The 21,068-nt window shown below is 33.6% G+C and overlaps 2 protein-coding genes across 2 annotated transcripts; both read left to right on the forward strand.

Annotated features, from left to right (window-relative positions):
• The first annotated feature begins 68 nt into the window (after positions 1 to 68).
• Positions 69 to 891, forward strand: LOC124822594 (large ribosomal subunit protein eL37x-like). The gene is made up of 4 exons (XM_047294614.2): positions 69 to 204; positions 284 to 419; positions 489 to 590; positions 670 to 891. The coding sequence occupies exons 1-4, from the start codon at positions 202 to 204 to the stop codon at positions 714 to 716; spliced, it is 288 nt and encodes a 95-aa protein (XP_047150570.2). The 5' UTR covers positions 69 to 201; the 3' UTR covers positions 717 to 891.
• Positions 892 to 6,724: 5,833 nt separating this feature from the next.
• Positions 6,725 to 14,645, forward strand: LOC148199253 (proline-rich receptor-like protein kinase PERK8). Its single transcript, XM_088113394.1, has 8 exons — positions 6,725 to 8,532; positions 9,332 to 9,745; positions 12,353 to 12,439; positions 12,731 to 12,801; positions 12,954 to 13,030; positions 13,367 to 13,514; positions 13,858 to 14,019; positions 14,120 to 14,645. The coding sequence occupies exons 1-8, from the start codon at positions 7,506 to 7,508 to the stop codon at positions 14,360 to 14,362; spliced, it is 2,229 nt and encodes a 742-aa protein (XP_087969520.1). The 5' UTR covers positions 6,725 to 7,505; the 3' UTR covers positions 14,363 to 14,645.
• Positions 14,646 to 21,068: the final 6,423 nt, after the last annotated feature.

Here is a 21,068-nt window from a genome sequence, read left to right on the forward strand (position 1 = left end):
TCTCATTGAATTTAATGATAGCATAGAGCTTACATTCTTCATATTTTCTATTTCTATTAATTTCACCTTTTTTTTATTTGTTTTTGCACCGCTATATAATTGGGCTGAAGGCCCATACAAAAACAATAACCTACCGCTGTCCCGGCACGCTTATAAGTACTCTCCTCTCAGAGAAACTAGGGTTTCTGCTCTGCTGCTACAATGGTATCGTTTTTTCCGCCTATTATCTGTAGACCTGTTACGAATCTGATTCTGATGGTGTTTGGATTTTGTATGAGTGTAGGGGAAGGGAACAGGGAGTTTCGGTAAAAGGAGAAACAAGACCCACACCCTTTGTGTTAGATGCGGCCGTCGCAGCTTCCACCTCCAGAAGAGTCGGTGTGCTGCTTGTGCTTTCCCGGCAGCGCGCACTAGAAAATGTAACTCTTTTACTTTTTTCAAATTAGGGTTTGTTTAAGGATTCGGTTTTCACTGATCGATGGTTTCAGATAACTGGAGCGTGAAGGCTATTAGGAGAAAGACCACTGGAACTGGAAGGATGAGGTACCTGCGTCACGTGCCTCGCAGATTCAAGAGCGGCTTCAGAGAGGGTATAATCGGTTGATTATTTTATTGTTTAAATTTGGGCATTGGTTTAGGGTTTTGGCTAACGTGGTGATTTTGAATCAGGTACCGAGGCTGCACCCAGGAAGAGAGGAGCGGCTACCACTGCCTAAGCTTTCCAAGGTAGCATTTTTTCTGGATCATTGAATTGTAGGAGTTAAGGGTTCCATGCTGTGCGAAACCCTGTCGGACATTTTTTCTTTCTGTCGATTTGATCTCATTTGACTTATATGGATTTTGTATTTCGACTTGAGCATTATAAGGAATTTTGGTTTGATGGTTTTTTTACTTTACGTCTTTATTTTAGTTTTTCAACTCAGGCCCTTATTTTTGGTGTTGTGGTTGTTGGCAATGAATTATATTCAACTAGTTTATATTAATCATATTGATAAGGTAGTTTGGATTGCTGCCTGGCTTAGATTTTTCTACTATAGGAGAATTTGAGATTGGAATATGCTACTACTTAATGATTTATCAAAAGAAGAAGATAGGAGAGTATGCTACTTTGCGGTAGATAACATGTAATGGTAGGAGATAGTCAAGATGTTTCTCGTATAAAATTGTATCAGTGGTACATAATTTCTTGAAATCAGATGATAGAAGTTTAAGAAGGGATCACTTCGTGTCTTTTCTGTTTTCCTTCTCAAATATCTGACAATACAATGTATAAGGGATTTTACTGCCAAATAAGTTTTTTATTCTAATGTTGTGATGATGTTTTCAATTTCGTTTTCCCATTTTACATGTATTCACTTTGGTCTCATTTTAAGAAAATAACATAGGGTTATTTCGTCAAATGAATGGATATGTAGCTTACGCACAAGTTCGGTGTCTCTGAACTGAACATGGGTGAGTGCTAAGTTTGACATATTTTAAGTTATAGAAGAGAATAAAGAGTATTTAAAATTCCCATGCTTTCAGGAAAATAGACGGTGCAGGCAAATTTATGAAAAGCAAAGTTAGATTAATTAAATTTGAACGTTATATATATATTGCTTAAAGAAATTTGTTCTTGATAATTCTTTGTAAGACTTACTAAAGTGACAAATTGTTCTAAAAATAGACTTATGTATTATATCTAATACGTTCACTTATGAATAACATAAATTGTTGCAACTCCATTGGGGTCTTATCTCTCTTTCCTTCATTGTGCTAACTCTTGACCGTCTTGAGATAACAGCTCATATGCGATAAAATGGTGCAACATTAAAAAAAATATTACAACTCACATGGTAAAAACGGATCACCTAAGCAAAACAAATAATGTCTTTTTCTTCTGTTAACAATTTAACATCTTTATAAAAAAGGATAATATGAGACAAAATTGATTAAATAGGATCTAATTGAACGTGAAAAAAAATGAGAATTATACTAAATATATTAAATAAACTTGATGAAAATAGAGAATAAAATAATACTTAAGTGAATTAAAAAATATTGGTATGCCATACAAAATCTTGTTAAGTAATAAAGTGAAAGCTATATATTTAAATTGTAAAATATTTGGAAGTGAGTATAATAGTTAACTGAGTTATCAACTCTCACGCTTCAAAAGAAGATGACGTATTTAGAGGGATAAATTAGACGAAGGGACGAATGCAAAATATTCCATGGATGGCTCAATTAGCAACGTCTCATATGTGTTCAAAGTACTCAATTATATCAATATTATTTTTTGGGTTAAATATGTTTTTAGTCCCTAAACTATTGGCCGTTTCTGGTTTTCGTCCCTCTTTCAAAGTAAGGTACGATTTGGTCCTCATTCTTTAGAAAAACGTTCGTTTTAGTCCTCAAATTTTTGTTTTTAGTCCTCGTTTTAGTCCTCAAAACGTTCGTTTTTTCGACTAAAACGAACCTTTTTTTAAAGATTGAGGACCAAATCGTACCTTACTTTGGAAGAGGGACGAAAACCAGAAACGGTCAATAGTTTAGGGACTAAAAACATATTTAACCCTTATTTTTTCTATTATAAATAATATATTTCAATATTATATTACGAAAACTCTAATAATAAAATGGACACTCTTACGATCAACCACTTAATTTTATCATTACTCAAACTTAACATCACTACTTAAACTGGAACAGCTCCAATCAAGTTTTAACACGTGGCTTAAACAGATAAGATATTTTTGTATTATGCTGAATAATAGATAATGATAGCTATCAATTCCATTTTAAAAAAGTACCCAACTTATCGTTACAGAATATTTAAATCTTCATTCCAGTCAGTAATCTTTTAGTAAAGTCGTTTTTTATGATACTTTATAAAGTAAATATTAAATTTATTATGAAAAAGTTTAGAATCGATTCTTTGAATATGTGAACTTATTCTTTTAAACAGTGTAAAGTAAATGAGACAAAATGTACAATGCGAATAGGAAATGTCAAATTATAAGAATAAAACAAAACTTGCAAGCAGGCTGACACATCTAGCCGACAATTACATATTGATTTATTAATAAGTTCATTCCATCAAATTATTATTTTGCTCAGAATTTAGCAACGTGCTGTAATATTAATTTGGAATATTACAATATTGTTAAAGTTAAATTGTGGTTAGTTGCAATATTTTTGATGTTTGAATGAAAAACATTTGTTGAGTGAAGTCAACTTTGCATGAAGACATTACTAGGTGTTTAAGATATATGTAGTTTTGATTATCGACTAATTTAACATGTAACTAAATATTATTAACTTTTAATAACTTTAAAATATTAATTTATTATATCAAAATTGGTCATAATCATATAGATACATTGAGATTATCTTAATACTTTTACTTAAATAAATTTCATAGAAATCATGATCCACTCTCAAGATATAAAAAAATTATAGATAATTTTATCTTTTAGGAACTAATTTGTATTAGAAACTAGAATAAACTTACTATTATCTACAGTGTTCTTAGTCCACATCTTAATGAATAAAAAACAATATAGTATTTAGTATTAAAATTTTAAGTGTGAATCTAAGTTTAATGTTGCATAGAAATAAAAGAGTAGAACATCATATAAAGTTAAAGATTGAAGAACTTATTGTCTTAAGGTTTTCTTGATAAAAAGTTGTATTAATCTTTTACATGATTGAATTCAGGTTTTATTAATATTTTATTTTCTTAATAAATCTTTTTTTAATAGATCCAATATTTTAAACATGAATGGTTTGTTCTAAACTAAAAACAAAATAACTATATTTTTCTTTAACTAAACTTCATAATAGCTATAGGTTTATCTGGACGTTGATAATCCAAGTGGAAGACTTTTTCTTCTTCTATGAATTCAAGGTTAATACATTTTAATGATGTGATAATTTATTATAAGAGAAAAAATAAGTATTTATTTAATAGTGTAACATCATCTTAGAAGTGTCAAAGATTGTCTTATATATATAGTCACTGACGTTTCCAAAATTATCTCCAAAATCTCACTTCGAGATGCTTCTAATATCATATGATATTATCTTATATGTTTCTAAAACATTTTCTTCGGATACATCAAATAATAAATATCATCTCATACAGTTTTTCAGGAGTGAAGGTTTGACACCGTTTGACAATTTTTATAGAGATAATATGGTCTTAATAATAATTAAATTTTATATTTAAAGAAAAGAAAGTAAAGAAAGAGTAAAAGATAGTGAAAATAGTATCAAAATGAATGTAGAATAATAAAAATTTAGCGTCGATCGACTTATCATTATCATTATTTTAATTTATTTATGTTTAATAGATGTGTTAAACAATGTATTAAGTTGATGTAAATAAGTTTGACATATAAAATATTCTATATGTCTCTTCTCTAAACTTTTCACTGATATCATTCCTTACCTCGTTTCTGTATGCTATTTATCTACTACTAGAAGTTACTTTTCCATGGTATTACATTTAATTTTTAATATTAAATAAAAAATATTCACTAAAATATTATTGATGTTTTATTCCTATACTTATTCATTATTACAATATTCTTATCCTAATTTTAATTTAACAGTGAAGATTCCTTCTCTTTTCTAATCCTTTTGGATAATTTTTAAATGGATCAATCTTCAGGTAGTGGTGGTGTAGCCCAAAATGGACTGGGTGTGTCTTTTGCCCACAAGAAAAAAATTATATAATCCAACTAATATCTATATCACTAATAAAAAAAATCTTATTATCCATTTACACTACACAATTATTTAATTGATTTAACCTGATCAATACCTAATCAAATAATTGAATTTTAATTAATTAATTTAATTTTTACCTACTTTATTTTTATTGAGCTTCATGTTCAGTATTTAAAGTTTCACAAAACATTATTTCATGTGCACAAATTATTAATTTATTTAAACTTCTAATGTTTCTTATAGGCGACATTCTATGAATCTTTTTGACGAATTACGTGAAAAAATATATAATTGTAACACTATTATTTAAACTCAACCAATGACAATAGCAAGCAATTAAATAGCAAAATAATTATACTTTGTAAATAAAAGAAATTTACACAACAAAACAAGGATTTTACAAACTACACTTTAATGAACTAGAAGTCAAACGTTTTAATAAAAAAAAGCTATCAACTAATTTAAGCACGTAGGAATGTCTTTTCCATGTGCAACATTTTACTCGATGAAAACTATTTCATTGTTCATGCAAACTTTCTTTCTTTCTTAAAATGAATATTTTAATACTTCTCAATATTTTCACTGTCCATTTAATTGTTTTAAAGAAAACAACTCCATGCACATTCACCAGGGACAATTAATTATTACTCACATTATATTAAAAATTCTGCGATTAAAATGAAATTGGTACAATTTATTTATATAAGGCATAAATCGTTGAAATCTTATGAATAAAGCAAAAAAGAACAATAACAAACTCTACCACAGAATATAAATAAGTTTTTTTTTAAGTAATAATAGTTTTATTTCCTTTATTTTCTCTTTAGACATTTTGAAAAGTTGGCAAAAGAGCTTCTAAGTCTAATTAGCCATCTTTTTACAATATTTTAGCTCAACAAACTGTAAACTTAGCTTTGAAGAATTTTGTGTTTTGTCAAGAGTATTTCCCTTCTTGCAGTTTATTTATTAATTAATTAATTTATTTTTCATAGAAATGATGACCTTGTGATCCAACCAACAACCACCACACAGGGAAAATATATTTTAACACAGATTTTTTTATAATATTTTGCTTTGCTTCTTCACTTATTATAGTTTATATTTAATATTTAAAGCCAACCATAACTCAATAACAGCCAATAACTGCAACATTCCATGCCACTACTCTCCAACTATATATAATAAATTCTAATCATCATTCTTTTATAGGAAACAGCTGGTCATTGTAATTCATTTTAATTATTTTTCGATGAGAAATCTTAATGAAAAAGCTACAATAGTACTGAAAGGGGATTTTATAATTACGAATAAATTTATCTACTGATTAGTTTATGATTATAGATAAAAACTTTTTGAGACACTTTGAATTTTTTAAGCCATCAAAAGGGAGATGGTGTTTTGTGGTGATGACAAGAAGTATTATTCCTCAGAACCAACATAGTGAAAAAATCTAAGCACAAGAGGGATTAAATGTCTTCACCAAAATAGTAAAGAATCTTACAAAATACTGAAAACAAAAACTTACAAATGTTAAATGAAACATTATAATATATGGTAATAAGAGAAGAGGTTACAAGTTCTAACACAATCTAAAGTTGATTAAAAGTCACAAAATTTGCTAGTTTTATCTTTTATTTGTATCAAATTATTTTATACTTTTTGATGAATTTTGCTAATGACAGAATGCTTATACTTCTTGAAACGATAAAACTAATGATTGAATAAAGGAAAAAAAAATGCTATTAGCACTTTCTAACATATTTTATTATTGTTTAAAGTTTATTAAAATGTAAATCATAAAAAGAAACTTATTAAAATAAAAAGGGAATGTCAAATTTTGTCATAGGTCTAATAAATTTGACCATTTCAATGTGCTAGTGGTGGTGGGATTTCCCTTCAAAAAATAAAGTGACAGCATACAACATCAGAAGCACTTTGGTCCCTCGAATTCAAAAAAGTAATTCAAAATAAAATCATATGGTTTAATGATTGCTTTTTCTGAATTTTCAATTGGGACACGACCTTTTCCCATCAGCAGTGCATGTGAGGTGAGTGAAGGAGTGACATAGAGAGTGTGTGAAACGGAGCCTATTCTGAAAGTCGTCTCCACGTTCTCCTTTGCACTAATTGTGGGGTGTGCTGTGTCTGTTTCTGTGTTCCACTATTCTCATATTCCACAAAATCAGCTTTTTCGTATGAAGTTCTGAACCTTCCGTTTCTTGCCCATGGCCAACTGTACATGAAATTTTCGAACACCCTCTCTTCAGATATCGCTGAAGGTTGCATTTTTAGCTCATTGGTGATTTTTGGAGATCTGGGTATGCTGTATTTTGCTCTCTCAAGTGGGTTAGACCAGTGACCAACCTGGGTCATAATGTTGGAAGATGCTCCTTGATTTGCGAAAAGGTTTTGTTTCTCGAGCTGGACTTCTTTTTCCCCACTGTGAATTTGCTTTTTGTCAGCTGTTGTACCTCACTAAAGTATTAGCTTTCTTGAAAGTTGTTTGTGGGTATTGACTTTTTGCTCTTTGCCAAAGTTAAGTGTTTTTTTTAAAGGATTGGGTCATGGTGGTTGTGTTTTTTTTTTCTCTGAAGAAATTCGAGCATTGCTTGTAGAAGGGTTGATCTGAAAATTGAAATTTTTTGTTGATGCTTGATCTGGGGTGCTGTGTCGAGTTTGTTTCTGGAAAGCATAGGAATTTGGAGTGATGGTGGTTTGAGAAAGTATCAGAGGAATGGTGATGGAAGTGTTCAACTAGTACATTTTGCTTTTGAGGGAAGATTTGTGCAGTGATGGCTTCAACCAACCCTTCTCCAAATGCTTCCCCTGCTGCAGTGCCTCCTGTTCTTGGTGGTATTTTATCACCACCACCTTCTTCATCTTCTCCAACCAATTCCTCCAACCCCCCATCATCTCTCAATTCTTCCCAGCCCAATCAAACACCCAATTCCCCTGCTCCTTCATCTCCCTCTGACCCTTCAGCTCCACCTCCTTCACCTCCTCAGGCAGTGCCTGTAACCCCTCCTCCTTCCATTTCACTCTCTCCTCCACCATCTTCTCCACCACCACCAACTCTGCCCCCTCCTTCACCACCAGATTCTCCACCGCCATTACCACCAGCATCTCCAACGCTACCAGTTGTAACATCTCCCCCCTCACCACCAGCCACCACCACTGCCCCTCCTCCAGCTGAGCTTCCACCTTCCCCTCCAGTTTTGTCTCCACCATCTTCACCAACTGTTTCCCCTCCTCCCCAATCTCCTCCCGCTACAATTCCCCCTCCTTCTCAACCAATTTCACCATCTCCTCCTCCTCCTGCCAATGTTCCAAGGCCACCATCCACTGGTACTCCTCCACAGAAAGAAAGTCCTCCCAAAACTACTCCTTCACATGCACCTCCTCCATCAGTTTCTCAATCTCCTCCTAAGCCTCCTTCTTCTGATGTTCCCCCTCCATCCACATTGCCATCAACTCCTTCAGTCCCTTCAGGATCTTCACCTCCAGCTTCTTTGCCTGACCCCCCAACCAATGAAACAGCCGTTGGGGGTCCACCGGTACCACTGCCGTCTCTTCCAACTGAGAAACCCACTGCTAGACCAACTAATGATGGTTCTAACGATATAGCTACAAACAACACGCCTTCACATTCAGGTGGGTTAAGTGCTGGAGGATCCGTCGCCATTGGAATTGTAGTTGGTTTTATCGTCCTCAGTTTTCTTGTTATGGCCGTGTGGTTTGTACAGAAGAAGAAGAAGAAGGAAAAAGGATCAAGAGGTGGTTATGCTGCTCCTTCTCCATTTACCTCATCCCACAATTCAGGTATTGCATTATGTATTGGCAACTATTAGGGCTTAGGGAATATAATCTTGTTGGTTCTTGCATGTTGTTTGTTGTTAACGTTGATAATTTTTTATTAAGATAAATACGAAAGGATTTGTCGATATTTCCTAGAGCCTTATACTCGAATTAGATGATCCAGATATAATGGATTCTGGTTCCTGGATACTTCATTTATGAATTAGAGAAGTCCCACAATTCTGGTTCTTAAAATATTCATCATAGACTCAAACCCAGAAGTTCGATGTCAATGTATCAATTTTCATTACCACTTAATACCAATTTCTCTTAATTTAATATTGAGTTCATTTACGTATTACACTATGGCTTGCCATCTTCGGGAAATGCGACAAATTGATACTTGAAAATGGGTGGTTTTAGTTTATAAAGGTGTAAATGCATCTTTAGCTATATGACCAAGAACTGGTATTCAAATCAATGACATTAACAATGTCTTTATTTTTCATTAATTGAACCCTAAACTCAGTTGCAAGATGCTAGAATTGGTTTGTGACTACAGACTGACAGTTTTGGAAGTTTGAAGCCTTTTATTGGTTCAAACTTCCTTGCTGGCGGTGCAACTTTGGTTTCTACATTATTTCTTTTAAGTGATCAAGATAAATTAAGCAGTATGTTTGTTGTTGGACTTTGTTCTGAAAATTTTTGGAATCGTAGTTGCATTATGTTTAAATGGCATGACACCATAGAGTTGTATTTGTTTGTAGTAACATCTTAATTGGGCTACAATGTTATGTATTAAATCATTGGTATTCTCTTCTAGGTACCTTATTCTTGAGGCCACAGTCTCCAGCCAACTTTGTAGCAGGTAGTGGATCTGGTAGTGATTTTGTGTATTCTCCATCAGAAGCAGGTGGAGTAAGTAGCTCGAGATCATGGTTCACGTATGAAGAACTTATCCAAGCTACAGATGGATTTTCGGCACAAAATTTGCTGGGAGAAGGTGGATTTGGTTGTGTCTATAAAGGTTTACTCGTAGATGGAAGAGAAGTAGCTGTGAAACAGCTCAAAATAGGTGGTGGGCAAGGGGAACGTGAATTCAGGGCAGAAGTTGAGATAATCAGCCGTGTGCATCATCGTCATCTGGTTTCCTTGGTTGGTTACTGTATATCTGAACATCAGAGATTGCTTGTATATGACTATGTTCCCAACAATACTCTTCATTACCATCTCCATGGTAAGATAAATACATATTGATTGCACGGTTAGATGAGAGTTTGACACCCATTTTTAGAGAGGGGTGTAGAAAATAAGGTGTGAAAAATTAGAGTTGTTTCTTAAATTTGTATGACATAGACAGCACACACATAGTTCACTATTTAAGGAAAAAAGGTTCTTTGATTATAATATTATAAATGAATTTCAATATTAGCAATATCTAGATATATGTCATATGTACAATATCGGCTATTTTGTAAGCCCCTTCCATAAAACATGGAACATCATTTCTGTTGACATGTTTCAAAATATTACCTAAATGAACTCATCCAAATAGACCATGTTCAATTATGTTAAATATAGTGAAAATTATTTATGGGATTAATCTCCCTTGTGTTAAACACACATAGGGTTCTCTATTTATAATAGAAGAAATATGGGCTAAGCCCAAAATACAAATAAGAAATAATAACAAACTAACTGAAAGATAAAAGATAAAGATAAAAGATATAATATTTCTAACACTCTCTCTCAAGCTGGAGCATACAAATTGTATGAACCAAGTTTGAAATAATTGAACTTGGTTTTGAACTAAATGATTTGTCTTCAAGAGTGTGAGGCAAACAGAGATGGGTTATCACATGTCAATGAACCAACAACAGCTTGTGAAACTTCAACTTCAAAAGTGGATGAGGAGAGCAGCGGAGAAGGAGGAAATAAACACTTCAACTTCAAAAGTGGATGAAGGAGAGCAGCGGAGAAGGAGGCAATAAACACTTCAACTTCAGAAGTGGATACAGGAGAGCAGTAGAGAAGGAGGCAATAAACACTTCAACTTCAGAAGTGGATGAAGGAGAGCAGTAGAGAAGGAGGCAATAAACACTTCAACTTTAGAAGTGGATGAAGGAGAGCAGTAGAGAAGGAGGCAATAAACACTTCAACTTCAAAAGTGGATGAAGGAGAACAGCGGAGAAGGAGGCAATAAACACTTCAACTTCAGAAGTGGATGAAGGAGAGCAGCGGAGAAGGAGACAATAAACACTTCAACTTCAGAAGTGGATGAAGGAGAGCAGTAGAGAAGGAGGCAATAAACACTTCAACTTCAGAAGTGGATGAAGGAGAGCAGTAGAGAAGGAGGCAATAAACACTTCAACTTCAGAAGTGGATGAAGGAGAGCAGTGGAGAAGGAGGCAATAAACGCAGCAGATCTGTGCGGCAAATACAATAAGAAAGGAAGAACAAGGCAAGAACAGCAATACAGAGGCGAAACCCTCTACAACAGAGAGGAAGCACAAAAAAACGCAGAAAGAAGAAGGAGGTCCGAAGATGCGGAAGCATGCGGCGAGAAGAAGACAGACATCGATGGCAGCAATGGCTGCTCTGGAAGGTCTGAACAGAGAAAGGGAGGTTCGATGAGACCACTGGCAGCGGCGCGGTTTGATACCGACGCCGAGAAGGCGGCGCGTGATGAACATGCGTTCAAGATCTACTTCCGGAGAGTGGAGGCGCATGACATCGCATGCAAACGAGACAAAGACGACGACCGCTAGGGTTAGGTCGTGCTTGAAGATACGGTCCAGATCCACTGGTCACCGGTCAAAACTGTGACGGTGGCCGGTGAGAAGGCGGCGACTGGTTCAAAGGAGACAGTGGTTCCCAGGAGACTTGTCTCTTTGATTCTGGGTGCTGAGATTTAAGAAGAAGAGAAAATGAATCTTATGAAATTTTTAGGGGCTACCGGCGGCCATGACGGCCGGCCGCCGGCAGGCAAAGACCACTGGAAGAGATCAAAAAACCTGCTCTGATACCATGTTAAATACCATGTTAAATATAGTGAAAAACTACTATATTTGAATTAATCTCCCTTGTGTTAAACACACATAGGGTTCTCTATTTATAATAGAAGAAATATGGGCTAAGCCCAAAATACAAATAAGAAATAATAACAAACTAACCGAAAGATAAAAGATAAAGATAAAAGATATAATATTTCTAACAAATTATTTACTACATTGACCTTAGTTAGCACCCCTACCTTACGTATGTTTTTTATTTTTGAAATTTGTTGAAAAATTTAAAACAGACCAATGCTACTTTTTTTTTTTTTTAAATTTCCATGTCATATCTATGCTGCATCCCTCCATGACAAAAAAATATGGATACAGCCCACTTCTGTAGGATATGTAGTTAAGGTCAAACACAGGTTGTCTCATACAGGTGTCACCATGTCGGTCCTGTTGCACAAGTATGTGGCAATGATACGGTTTTTCCATGCCTTGTGGAGTGTATATGTTTGTTATCCCTTTTGATGGGCTATGAAATAAGTATCATTTATTTATGTGATGACAAACTATTTAAATCCTTTTTTTTATATTATTTTTTATTTGTTTAGTAGCGAACTTAAAAATATTAAAAAATATTGGATAATACATCTATCTATTTACTGTGGTAGTAGAAACACGTAATATGTTGTTTTTCCTTGAATTTATTATTATTATCATCATTGTGGTTGCACCTGAATTTATAATCCAATTAGGTTGTTGAGTAAGTTCCCATCATCATGTTGTCTGTAGTTCACCTAAAATTTGATCTAAAACTTGACCAGTAAATTTATTCATTTTTTCAGTCGAAAATAGACCAGTTCTGGATTGGCCTACCAGAATCAAGGTTGCTGCTGGTGCAGCTCGAGGAATAGCTTACCTGCATGAAGACTGTAAGTTTCTTCTTTTTTTCAGTATTCCCATGTATACAGTTATCATCCGTTGAAGACAAGGTGTTTCCATGGTACTACATGCTCCTTAGATGCTTGGAGTATTGATTTTAAAATAAGGACATTGAGTTCTTTAGAAATTTTGCAACCACTTAAGATGCTAGCATCAGACATGGTTGCATTATTGTTGATTGCACATTCATAATTACTTATGTGCTTTCCCCTTTATCTTTCTGATTTTCGTAGCATAATAAATTGTTTAACCTCCTTAATTCAATTTAATTAATTTATCAGGTCATCCACGCATTATTCATCGAGATATTAAGTCATCAAACATCCTTCTTGATCTCAACTATGAAGCTCGAGTAAGCTTTTTTAACCTGTACATCTGATGGGAGAGTACATTTTGAAATTTTTTGATGAACTCATTTAAGTAAATTGATTCACACTTAAATTTCAGCTTGTGCTGCATCAGCATCTCAGACTATTTTCTTTATTGTGACATTTTGATCATCAGGTTTCGGACTTTGGGCTTGCAAAACTGGCATTAGATTCAAATACACATGTGACAACACGAGTAATGGGAACCTTTGGGTAGGTTATATTGTTGCTCAAGTCACATAATTTAGCGTTTATTATTGAAATCCTTTCTTATTATTAGCCATTAAATTTTACTATGTAGTTTGACTATCTGCATTTCTTATCTGACGAAATTTAAATTCCAATGGAAACGTTTTCATAGTATTTTTTTTTCTCTCTCGGACTGTATTTTGTGTGGATATTATTTATTGATCTTTGATCTATTATACCTTTGTTTTAAGGCTGTTTATGGCATAGAAATCTTTTAGAGTGTTTTGGATATTGGTGAAGTATGAAGTGTTCCTATTGTGAGTTTACATACCTGAGAGGAATAATGGTCTGAATTGACAGGTACATGGCACCAGAATATGCAACAAGTGGGAAACTAACGGAAAAGTCTGATGTATATTCCTACGGTGTTGTGCTTTTGGAGTTAATTACGGGTAGGAAGCCTGTAGATGCATCTCAACCAATCGGTGATGAGAGTCTGGTTGAATGGGTGAGTCACGTTATTCTTTTGATTATTATTATGCATAGCTTTTTTAAAATTTCTGGTTCCATCGTTTGAAATTTCTGAAAACCAGAAGTAAAACGAAACCATAGTAAAAATTTTACAATTATCAATGAAAACATAAACCTGAAAATGTGAACAGAGCAAACCAAGCGAGCTCAATTTTTCCTTGTTTTCTTTGTGCAGTGATGAATTATTAGAGGAACTTGTGCTTACCTTATTTTAAATCACATGCATTCTGTAAAGATTATAAAAGAAAACAGGACAAGGGAATGGATTAATGGAATACCTATAAACTGTTCATTTTAATAATTAAGAAACTTGTTTCTAGGCTCGGCCTTTGTTGAGTGAAGCACTTGAGAAGGAGGACTTTGAAATCTTGGTGGATCCAAGACTGGGAAAGAACTACGACAGAAATGAAATGTTCAGGATGATCGAGGCTGCTGCAGCCTGCGTACGCCACTCGTCGGTGAAGAGGCCACGGATGAGTCAGGTAAGTTTATCGTGTGTATAGAGCATGCAATGCAGGTGAGCATGAAGATGTATATTTGTTGTGATTTTGAAGATGCTGAGTGTGCATTGGTGGTTGGCAGGTGGTGAGAGCTTTAGATTCCTTAGACGAGTTTACGGATCTGAATAATGGAATGAAACCGGGGCAGAGTTCGGTGTTTGATTCTGCACAGCAATCTGCACAGATCAGAATGTTTAGAAGGATGGCTTTTGGGAGCCAAGATAGTTCAAGTTTCTTCAATGAATCTCAGAGTAGCTGGAGGAGTAGAGATCAGCACTCAGCAACCATGATTTCCCAAAACAAAACTGGGTCTTGGAATGTTTGAGTCTCATGACTCATTCACTCTTAAGGGATTGCACAAATTTTGATTCATGCACACGACACAACACAGTTTGCTGGTGGGACATGTCCAATGGTGTAAATCTTGTTTTTACTATTTTTGTTCTCATTTTCCTAATATCATGTTGCCTTCTAAGGCCCTTTCCATTCTTTGTAAATTAGGTTATTTGTTGCGTAAAGCAATGTATTTATTTATGTAAAATACTATGTATGAGTTCTAACACTTCCCAATCTAACACAAAATCACAATGTACGCAGCTCTTTTTTTACTTTATACTTTTCGGTTGAATTGAACATCAACGTTCAAGAAGTGAACGGTCACATACAAGATTTACAACCAAACACCAGGGAAAAATCACGTTCATAGAAAAGATTACATACCACATTCTATTTAAAACTTTAAAACATTGGATTTGGAAGTTTTTTTTTTATTTTTATGTATTTTTTTTTAATTTTTTTTATCTCTGTTGAGACTTGGATTTCTAAACTGGGGAGATGGATCAAATAAACATTGTCTTTCATTGTAGTTTTCACAAAGTTGTCTGTCACCCTTTATTTTACAATTCTACAGGTTGAAATGCCAAATATCCGCAACTCACTGAGCTTGCGTAATAATTTATTTTTGAAAATAGTATGTATAGCATAGTTTGGATGTGTTTGTTTTTAATTTGAGTGGATTTGAGAGAAAAAGTGATGGAAGTAGAATTATTTGTATTATGGAAAATATGGTAAGCAATGAAGGGATTTAAGACAAAAATTTATGAAAGTTTGTAAATAATGTGATGAGTTTGATAGAATAAAAACTATTTTAAATGTTAAAAATAGAGGATTACATTTTATCCATAAAAGTTTAATAAGTGTGAATTATGTTAAAATGAAATGTGAATTATTATTTAAAATAAAATAAACTATTATTTAAAATAAAAAATTCCAAATGATAAAATTATATTAAAATAAAATAAGAATTGGTAGAAATTAAGTTCAAACAAACTGTGGATGAGTGATTAGTTTAAATAAAAATATAATTACTATTATTATTATTATTATTATGAAATGTGAGTTATCATGAAAAGAAATTAAAATTGACAAAAATATATTAAACATGGAGCTGAAAATATGACTTGGACAGTGAAAAAGCAAAAAGTTATTATTGGAATTAAGTATTAGATGATTTAGTTTTATCTTCTAATCTCTTCACTCGTGGAAGGATTCCAGAAAGCTCACCACCTAAAATATATTTGTGCTAATCCCTCCAAATGAGTTTATCTAAACAAGTCTCGTTCCTCCTTTTTCTTTCCTTTGCTTTAATATATCACTCCAAACAAACCCAACCTCAATGTCATATTTGAAATTTTTATGGATGTACCTATTACACTTCACCTATCTACTATCTAGGATTTGATGATAGAACAACAAACTAATAAAAATAAGTTGAGAAATACGTTCCTTAGGAGTTCTTAATGGATTTGATTAAGTAATCTTCGAGATGGGTTAACTTAATTGTTGATGTGTGATTGAACATCGAAACACCACGAGAGAGAAGTCCACCTAAAAATAGTTTCCAACACTCAAGACATTAAAATATTTTGGGAGTGAGTATTTATGAGTAAAAGTAATTATGTGATAAAATTTGCTTCATGTGATATGTAATGCCCTTAATAGGACGCTACTTATAAAAGATTAATATTTAAAATGTATAACAAGTTCTCATCAATTTTTTTTATTTTATTTGAAGATTAAAAATGCGGAAACAATTCATAAACATATCTTATATCCATATATTACAACAAACCAAATCTTACTTAATTTTTTTTAAAAAAAACTAAGATCAAACACATGTGAAATATGAAAATAATAACAAAAAAAACTCAACAAGTTTTATTTCCGATCTCTCTCGTCGAGCTATTCCAATCCATCATCATCTACAATATCATCTACTCTTATACAAGTACAATCATTGCATGTGGAGCCACAACTACAACATTCAAGGATGAACAACCAGAAACAATCATATATATAACATAGTAAAACATATTATACACAGACTATAACAAACCATAACATCATATATCCACGCAAAAACATAACATCACAATCAGGCCTTTCATAAACCAATGTCATTTCCTTGTATTTTTGTCGTCATAACATGTTCTCAATAACAGGCGATTCGAGTCGTTTTCCATCGTAACTTCATACATATCTCCCCAACTCCTCAAGAACTAACGAGTAAAAATACCGATACTACGCGTACCGGTGCACTATACTCAACACGAGTCGAAGTCATTGGACGAGACATCCACCCTTTTATTTCCTCGTGCAAAAGGAAAGGGGACACCCGAATCTATGTCTCACACGAGACTGAATCTTATCATCGTATCGATATGCTCACACGTCTGGCGAAATTACGAGTAAATACCATAGTTTACCTTCACAACACAAACTCATACATATTCTCAATAATATGTATACACCAATCAAAAGCGTAGGCCAAACAAAAATAACCATGCTCAATCACAAATTCATACATATTCTCACTTTTATACCAATTCATGCACATACATGCAACTAATCCTCTACCAGCTCCTTTCTCTTCTTTTTTCTTTTCTTTTCTCTTTTCTTTTGATTTCCTACTCATTCATCCTTCTCTTCCACTAAAAGGAAGAGAAACTATCATCTTTTGCGTTAAAGCCAAAGTACTCTTGTAAAATAGAATGTTGTCAACTGTAACCTTTGCTTACTATTGTGCTCATAACTCCTTGTACAAAATTCCAAATGAGATGATTCCTTTTCTATTGGAAACTGGACTCAAAGAAATTTTATTTGACTACTTATATGTAAGTTTTTTTACCTCGGGAAGGGTCTCAAAAAAATTGGGGAAAAACGTAAAGATGCAAGATGCTATCAACTCTGACCTTTGCTTACTATTTTGCTCATAATTCCTTGTACAAAATTTCAAATGATATGATTCCTTCTTTATTGGAAACTAGACTCAAAGAGCTTCAATTTTACTACTCATTGACATTCTTTTGACCTCAGGAAGGGTCTCAATTAAATCAGGGAAAATAAAAAAAGGTGTAGGGAGCGCCTTGGTGCCCCTTCTGGCTGTTGATCGTCCAATTCAAGAGAGCAGGGCGCTGAGTGTCACTTTTCCAACACTAAGCGTTACTTGTCAGGCTCTGGCCCCCTTTTTAGGGCGTCAGGTGCCTGGTTTCTAAAGAATAGGGCGTTGAGCGCTAGAATTCTAATGCTGAGCGCCAACTTCGTTGTTTTGACAGATCTGACTTTTTAAGTTCGCAAACACGAAGGGGAAGTGTTCCTTGATAGTCTAGAGACGTTCTACCACTCAGAGAAGGGTCAAAAAGGTTGCTAGAACGCGTGGGAACACTCACTTCTTCCTCTTGGGTTCTTTTTCTCCTTCTTTCATGGCTATTTGGTCTCAACTTCATGAGGTTTCCACCCAGTCTTCTTTAGTAACTCTATGCACAACCACCACTATATTCTCTGTAAAACAGAGATCAAACATATACCCCAAAACTCATAAGCTCACAACCATCACCACCCTTCTCACACTCTCATTTACTCACTCATCTCTTCCACTAAAGGAAGAGAAAACTCACCCTAACACACATCAAACACTCTAGATTTAGAGTGTATGAATGTACCCCACATGTAAGCCATAAAAACATAACATGAAGAGTTTCAAATATAAAAAAGAAACACAATATGTACATTCAAACATGAAACACCACAAGGAAACCAAAACATGTACACTTTCACATCTACCACAAGCTTTGAAATACTCATGATATATATATAATTGAGACCCTTCTTGAGGTCAAAAGAATGTGTATAAGTAGTAAAATTGAAGCTCTTTGAGTCTAGTTTCCAATAAAAAAGGAATCATATCATTTGAAATTTTGTAAAAGGAGTTATGAGCAAAATAGTAAGCAAAAGTCAGAGTTGACAACATCTTGCATCTTTACATTTTGTACAAGGCTAATCCCCTTACCTCAAGTTTCCAGAAAAATTTCCCAAGGCTTCTTTAGTTGCAAAAAGTTTTGAAAAGCTTTCTCTTCACTAACAACAACAAAGTCCACACCCCTCCCTTAGTTTTCACGTTCCTTCAACAAGTGCCTCTCTAAACCCTCAGCTTCTCACTTAGAACTCACTTATGATCAAAGTTAATGGTCCTTTCTGAGAGTAACCAAAATTACATGGTGCAAAGTGTTTTAAAGAGTAAAAAAGATGCCCCTATAGTGGCTATCTGAAGTTTACAACGAGACAAAAAAGCCCCTCTCAAAAGAGACCCAAAAGTCTTGGCCAATGACCCTTTATTCACTACCAACCAAAAAATGCACCATGCAAAGAGAGAATAAGAAGTAATAAGACCAAAAAAAACAAAGGAAAATAATACACACATACCCTCTACCAAATTCCTGTGACAAGAAAAACAAAGCTTTCTTTCTCTGAACCATGCAAAGACAAAGGAACCAAAACTATGGAAGACATTAAATACAAAATAACCAAAAGGCCTTTCAACCATCAATTTCTATCTCCACATATAAGTTGATAAAAATAAAAGCTAGGAAAGCAAATACACACTGACCACTAGACCAAGGTTCCATACATTGACAGCGTATTGCAAACAAAGATACTTAACCATTCTTTCAAACATTTTCGAAAATTAATATAAAAACTAACATAAATTAATTTTTATTCACTTTCTTAATACTTCCTACACACTATTACACACCATAATTAGTTATTTAAGACCAGACAATATAATATATAATAGAAAAATATTTTTATTTTTTGCGGATCTTATATGATAGCCTATATTCATAGCCCTTTTAGGCATATGAATAACAAATAAATATTATTAATGGGTCATGTTTTTATGAGATATATAATATTATATATCTTATGAATATTATCTTTCTCTTATTTTAAAGAGGTTAATATATGGATCTCACTCTTGAGTCTTTTGCTTGTTGGACCCTTTTAGGGTCTAGCAAATAATATTAATATTCTAAATATAGGTCGGGTAGGTTCATAAGTTCCCTAAACTCAAAAGTTAATAACTATTACATATGAATCAAATTATTAAACGAACAAGTTTATATGTTATTTTTAGCTCATGCTGAGTTATCCACAATTATAATATTTTCTGGACACGGTTTGACATACCTTATATTTTATTTTGAATTTTCAGATTTACCAAGGTAGTCATGTTTTTGGACGCTTAAATTATTCTTGTGTTAATAACATTTTTAGACATTCATGTTCGAATTTACTAATTAGTCACATATTTGGATGCTCAGTTATACCAACTAGTCATATATCTAGACGCTCATGTTTTTATTTACTAAGTAGTCACATATTTGGATGCTCATGCTCGAATTTAGCGAGTCATCACATATTCAGACTTTTATGCTCGAATTTATTGAGTAGTCACATATTTAGACCCTCATGTTTGAATTTACCGAGTAATCACGTATCCAGATGTTCATGCTCAAATTTATTGAGTAGTCACATATTCGAATGCTCATTTCTACTTGGATTTCCTCGAGTAGTGATTGTAAAACACATAATGTTATCATATGTAAAAAAGAGGAATTTTATTAATGTTAATGTTTGATGTAACTAGTTAGAACCTTGTCTAACAAAACCTAACTTAGGGATAAAATATGAGCTAAGGAAGAGTACATATATACTCAAATGTAACATCAGTAGTGCATCTTTAAAGTGGCATTCCATGTCCTCGATATTTGTTTGTCACCGAGATCTTCAAGCTTGTATGATCCTTTCTAAAGTGCATCATTTGTGAAGTAATGGTCATCAAGTTAGGTGACAACTTTCCTTCAAGTTTGTCTCTTCTTGTTTCTTTGAGATTTCGCCAAGTCGCCTTTGTGAAAAGCTTACTCCTTTACTTGCTTGTTTTATCACCATACAACTTGTTTCATTATTTCTTCTCGTATTTGCAGATCAAGTTAACAATCCTCCTCGTTGTGCTCCTCGTTAGAGCGTTGCCTTCTCTATGACATCTCATCGAGCTTTAGTAGTGGATGATTCCCTTTTCGGTGAGGAGGTGTGAGGATGCAATAATGTAACAATCTTTGGGCTTTTGACGATGGATGACATAAGTTGTTATTGGGACCACCAAAATTGCTAGTTGCGTGGTGCATAAAAGTTTTCTAGAAAGAAATATTGTGGAAAGTAGACTAAGTATTCTCTCAAGAAAGAGAGGTGAGTCACAAAAGTTTCCTAACTAGAGTTTTGCTTAGACAATTTTTACAACTTTTCCAATAGAAATCTTCAAAAACATTTGACATTCTTAACCATGACATATATCACTTGTACTTTATCCTTTTTCACATGAGTTTCTTCACGTACCTTGTATATAAGGTTGATCATTTATTGGTCTATCAATGTTCTCATGGATTAAGTATTTGTGGTCGTCGTAGTTGAGACCAATTTGTTAGTTATCATCATTGTGAACTTCATCAAAGTTTTGTCTTTTGCATAAGGATCCTCCGAACTAAATAGGGATCATGAAGTTTGCTCCCTATGTTAGTTAGAAAGGAGTTTCTTTAATCGATGATTGGAGATTGTAATTGGAATCTCATTAATCTAGGGGCCTTTGACTTGGCCAAGTGTTTTGTTCAACTTGTTTTATATAACTTTGTTCAGTA

This window comes from Vigna umbellata, chromosome 4, assembly GCF_029865625.1.
Source record: "Vigna umbellata cultivar VRB3 chromosome 4, Vumbellata_1.0, whole genome shotgun sequence".
Taxonomy (NCBI): Eukaryota; Viridiplantae; Streptophyta; class Magnoliopsida; order Fabales; family Fabaceae; genus Vigna; species Vigna umbellata.

Coding starts and splice junctions, on each gene's coding strand:
- LOC124822594 (XM_047294614.2), top strand. Junction 420..488: donor GGCAGCGCGCACTAGAAAAT/GTAACTCTTTTA, acceptor CGATGGTTTCAG/ATAACTGGAGCGTGAAGGCT. Junction 591..669: donor CAAGAGCGGCTTCAGAGAGG/GTATAATCGGTT, acceptor ATTTTGAATCAG/GTACCGAGGCTGCACCCAGG.
- LOC148199253 (XM_088113394.1), top strand. CDS start 7,506: ATGGCTTCAACCAACCCTTCTCCAAATGCTTCCCCTGCTGCAGTGCCT. Junction 12,802..12,953: donor ATCTCAACTATGAAGCTCGA/GTAAGCTTTTTT, acceptor TTTGATCATCAG/GTTTCGGACTTTGGGCTTGC. Junction 14,020..14,119: donor AGAGGCCACGGATGAGTCAG/GTAAGTTTATCG, acceptor GGTGGTTGGCAG/GTGGTGAGAGCTTTAGATTC.